This window comes from Malurus melanocephalus, unplaced genomic scaffold, assembly GCF_030028575.1.
Source record: "Malurus melanocephalus ecotype Western Australia unplaced genomic scaffold, MMel_1.1 scaffold_1484, whole genome shotgun sequence".
NCBI classification, from domain to species: Eukaryota; Metazoa; Chordata; class Aves; order Passeriformes; family Maluridae; genus Malurus; species Malurus melanocephalus.
The window spans coordinates 23,280-27,781 of NW_026624716.1; the positions used below are offsets into that span (position 1 = coordinate 23,280).

Here is a 4,502-nt window from a genome sequence, read left to right on the forward strand (position 1 = left end):
ACGTGACAACGAGGGAAAAAAAGCCCCAATTCCTTTCCAGGAAAAGGAATTCCAAGGATTTTGGGGATTTGGGGGAATTTGGGGGATTTGGGGGATCCCAAACCCACCTGAGCTGTAGCTGTCGGTGGAGGATTGAGAGATGGAGCGCGACAGCGAGCGGCGGCCGATCTTGGTGGGGCGTTTGTTGAATTCCTGCTTTTGGTCGGCAAATTGGATCTGGGAAAAAAAAATCGGGATTTGATCAGGAAAGTGCTCAAAATCCCAGAAATTCACCCCAAAACACTGAGCAGGCAGTGGTACTGTCTCGGTTATGAGAGAAAATAATTCCAGATATTTCATGGGATGACTCAGGATTCAGATTCTCTATTTCCATGGAATTAGAAACCCTGGAATTCTTTAGTGGATAAATCCAAGATTCCTCAAAATTTCAGGATTTCTCTATTTCCACATTTCTGTAACCCTGGAATTCTTTAGTGGATAAATCCAAACTTCTCAGAATTTCAGGATTTCTCTATTTCCACATCTCTCTAACCCTGGAATTCTTTAGTGGATCACTCCAGACTCCTCAGAATTTCAGGATTTCTCTATTTCCATGTCCCTGTAACCCTGGAATTCTTTAGTGGATAACTCCAGACTCCTCAGAATTTCAGGATTTCTCTATTTCCATGTCTCTGTACCCCTGTGATTCTTCAGTGTTTAACTCCAGACTCCACAGACAGTGCTGAGCTCCTGCTCTCCATTTTTAACCATTTAAACCATTTTTAACAATTTTTAATCATTTTAAACCATTTTTTAAAGTTTTGTCAGCTCTGATTGATGCCTCAGAATTTCAGGATTTCTCTGTTTTCACATCTCTATGACGTTGAAATCCCATCCCATTCCAACCACAGACACTTTCCCCTACCCCAAGATCATCCAAACCCCACAAAACCCCCAAAAACACCGAAATCCCATCCCATTCCAACCACAGACACTTTCCCCTATCCCAGGATCATCCAAACCCCACCAAACCCAAAAACCACTGAAATTCCAACCCATTCCAATCACGGACACTTTCCCCTGTCCCAGGATCATCCAAACCCCACAAAATCCCAAAATCCATTTAAATTCCATCCCATTTAAATCCCATTCCAGCCAGGGACACCTTCCCCTGTCTCACGGTGCTCCAAATCCTGACAAACCCCAAAAACCACTGAAATCCCATCCCATTCCAACCACAGACACTTTCCCCTGTCTCAGGATCATCCAAACCCCACCAAACCCCAAAATCCATATTCCATTTTCCATTTAAATCCCATTCCAATTGGGGACACTTTCCTCTGTCCCAGAGTGCTCCAAACCCCACAAAATCCCAAAATCCATTTAAATCCCATCCCATTCCAGCCAGGGACACTTTCCCCTGTCCCAGGATCATCCAAACCCCACAAAACCCCAAAAGCCACGTTCCAGCCCCGCTGGGAATATGGGAACGCTCAAAATTGGGATGAAAAGAAAGATTTGGCTCCAGGCAGTGACCCTGCCTGGGCTGCAGCTCCGAGGAGTTTGGGAAACCCCAGAGAGCAGAAATTCTTGGGATTTAGGAGCCAAATCCTCCAGCTCTGAGGAGTTTGGGAGATCCCAGAGAGCAGAAATTTCTTGGATTTAGGAGCCAAATTAATCCTGCAGCATTGAAGAGTTTGTGAAACCCAAGAGAGCAGAAATTCCTGGGATTTAGAAGCCAAATCCATTTTTAGGAGCCCAATCCATCCTGCAGCTTTGAGGAGTTTGAAACCTCAAAAACTAGAAATTCCCGGGATTTAGGAGCCCAATCCAATCCTACAGCATTGAGGAGTTTGTGAAGAGAGCAGAAATTCCTGGGATTTAGGAGATGGATCCTGTAGCCCTGAGGAGTTTGTGAAACCTCAGAGCTGCAGAAATTCCTGGGATTCAGGACCCAATCCTGCAGCTCCGAGGAATTTGTGAAACCTCAGAGAGAGAAATTCCTGGGATTTAGGAGCCCAATCCATCCTGCAGCATTGATGAGTTTGTGAAGAGAGCAGAAATTCCTGGGATTTAGGAGCCCAATCCATTATTTTAGGAGCCCAATCCATTATTTTAGGAGCCCAATCCATCCTGCAGCTCCGAGGAGTTTGTGAAACCCCCAAGAGCAGAAATTCCTGGGATTTAGGAGCCAAATCCATTTTTAGGAGCCCAATCCATCCTGCAGCTCCAAAGAATTTGTGAAACCCCAGAGCAGAAATTCCTGGGATTTAGGAGCCCAGTCCTGCAGCTCCGAGGAGTTTGTGAAACCTGGGAGCTGCAGAAATTCCTTGAATTTAGGAGCCGAATCCATCTTGCAGCATTGAGGAGTTTGGGAAACCCGAGAGAACAGAAATTCCTGGGATTTAGGAGCCAAATCCTGTAGTTCCAAGGAATTTGTGAAACCCCAGAGAGCAGAAATTCCTCGGATTTAAGAGCACAATCAATTTTTAGGAGTCCAATCCTGCAGCTCTGAGGAGTTTGTGAAGAGAGCAAAATTCCTTGGATTTAGCAGCCCAATCCATCCTGCAACATGGAGGAGTTTGGGAAACCTCGGAGCTGCAGAAATTCCTTGAATTTAGGAGCCAAATCCATTCCTCCAGCTCTGAGGAGTTTGGGAAAGCTTGGAGAGCAGAAATTCCTGGGATTTAGGAGCCCACTTAATCCTGCAGTTCCAAGGAGTTTGTGAAACCTCAGAGAGCAGAAATTCCTCGGATTTAGGAGCCCAATCCTGCAGCATTGAGGAGTTTGGGAAAGCTGGGAGAGCAGAAATTCCTGGGATTTAGGAGCCAAATCCTCCAGCTCTGAGGAGTTTGGGAAATCTCAGAGAGCAGAAATTTCTTGGATTTAGGAGCCCAATTAATCCTGCAGCTCCAAGGAGTTTGTGAAACCTCGGAGAGCAGAAATTCCTCCGATTTAGGAGCTCAATCCATCCTGCAGCTCTGAGGAGTTTGGGAAACCTCAGAAAGCTGAAATTCCTCAGATTTAGAAGCCAAATCCATTTTTAGGAGCCCAATCCATCCTGCAGCTCCGAGGAATTTGTGAAACCTCGGAGACCAGAAATTCCTGGGATTTAGGAGCCCAATCCCTTTTTTAGGAGCCCAATCCATCCTGCAGCATTGACGAGTTTGTGAAGAGAGCAGAAATTCCTGGGATTCAGGAGCCCAATCCATCCTGCATCTTTCAGGAGTTTGTGAAACCCCAGATCAGAAATTCCCGGGATTTAGGAGCCCAATCCATTTTTTAGGAGCCCAATCCATCCTGCAGCTCCGAGGAGTTTGGGAAACCCCAGAGAGCAGAAATTCCTGGGATTTAGGAGCCCAATCCATTTTTTTAGGTGCCCAATCCATCCTGCAGCTCCACTAATTCCAACTCCCAGCAGAAACCAAGGATTCCAGCCGGGGCACCAGGGGTTAATGAGTGCTAATTACAGGAGTGTGCTCGTTACATCTCTAATGAGCTCGACGTGACCTCGGGTTTCCATCACACAGAGGCTGCTTCTCTCCCCACGCAGAAAAAAGGTTTTGTTATCCGAGGTTTGCCCAGAAAACTTCCCTGCATCAACGCTATTAACTCCTCCATCACTGTGCCCCAAAAAACAACCCCAAAAAATGTGTTTGGTTTGAATTCATCACTCCAAAACAAGATTTTCCCGGAAAACTTCCCCACACTGACCCCACTGACTGCTTCATTGCTGAATTCTGAGAAACAACCCCAAAAAACGGAATTTTGGCTCAACATTTCATCATTCCAAACCAAGGTTTTCCCAGAAAACTTCCCCACACCAATCCCACCAACTCTTGCATTGCCGTGCCCCAAAGAACAACCCCAAAAAATGTGTTTGGTTCGAATTCATCACCCCAAAACAAGATTTTTCCGGAAAACTTCCCCGTACTGACCCCACTGACTCCTTCATCACAGTGCTCTGAGGAACAACCCCAAAAAATGGAATTTTGGCTCAACATTTCATCATTCCAAACCGAGGTTTTCCCAAAAAACTTCCCCTGCACCAACCCCATTAACTCCTCCATCACTGTGCCCCAAGGAACAACCCCAGAAAAATGTATTTGGTTTGAATTCATCCCTCAAAGGCTTTCCCAGAAAACTTCCCCGTGCCGACCCCACAGACTCCTCTATTGCTGTGCTCTGAGGAACAGCCCCAAAAAATTGGAATTTTGGCGCAACATTTCATCTGTCCAAAACAAGGTTTTCTCACAAAACTTCCCCACACCAATCCCACCAACTCCTCCATCACTGAGTTCTGAAAAACAACCCCACAGAAATGTGTTTGGTTTGAATTCATCACTCCAAAACAAGATTTCCCCGGAAAACTTCTCCTGCACCAACCCCATTAACTCCTCCATCGCTGTGTTCCAAGGAATAACCCCAAAAAATGTGTTTGGTTTGAATTCATCTCTCAAAGGTTTTCCCAAAAAACTTCCCCACACAAACCCCACTGACTCCTTCATTGCTGTGCTCTGAGG

General features: G+C 45.9%; 1 protein-coding gene across 1 annotated transcript in view; it reads right to left on the reverse strand.

Annotated features, from left to right (window-relative positions):
- LOC130587044 (putative adenosylhomocysteinase 3) overlaps positions 1 to 216 on the reverse strand; it is a gene marked incomplete at both ends in the record, with an annotated part of 22,749 nt that extends 22,533 nt beyond the window's left edge. Inside the window, one exon of the mRNA XM_057388002.1 lies at positions 108 to 216. Within this exon, the coding sequence (XP_057243985.1) occupies positions 108 to 216 (109 nt within the window). The remainder of the gene's footprint in view (positions 1 to 107) is intronic.
- Between the last annotated feature and the right edge of the window lie 4,286 nt (positions 217 to 4,502).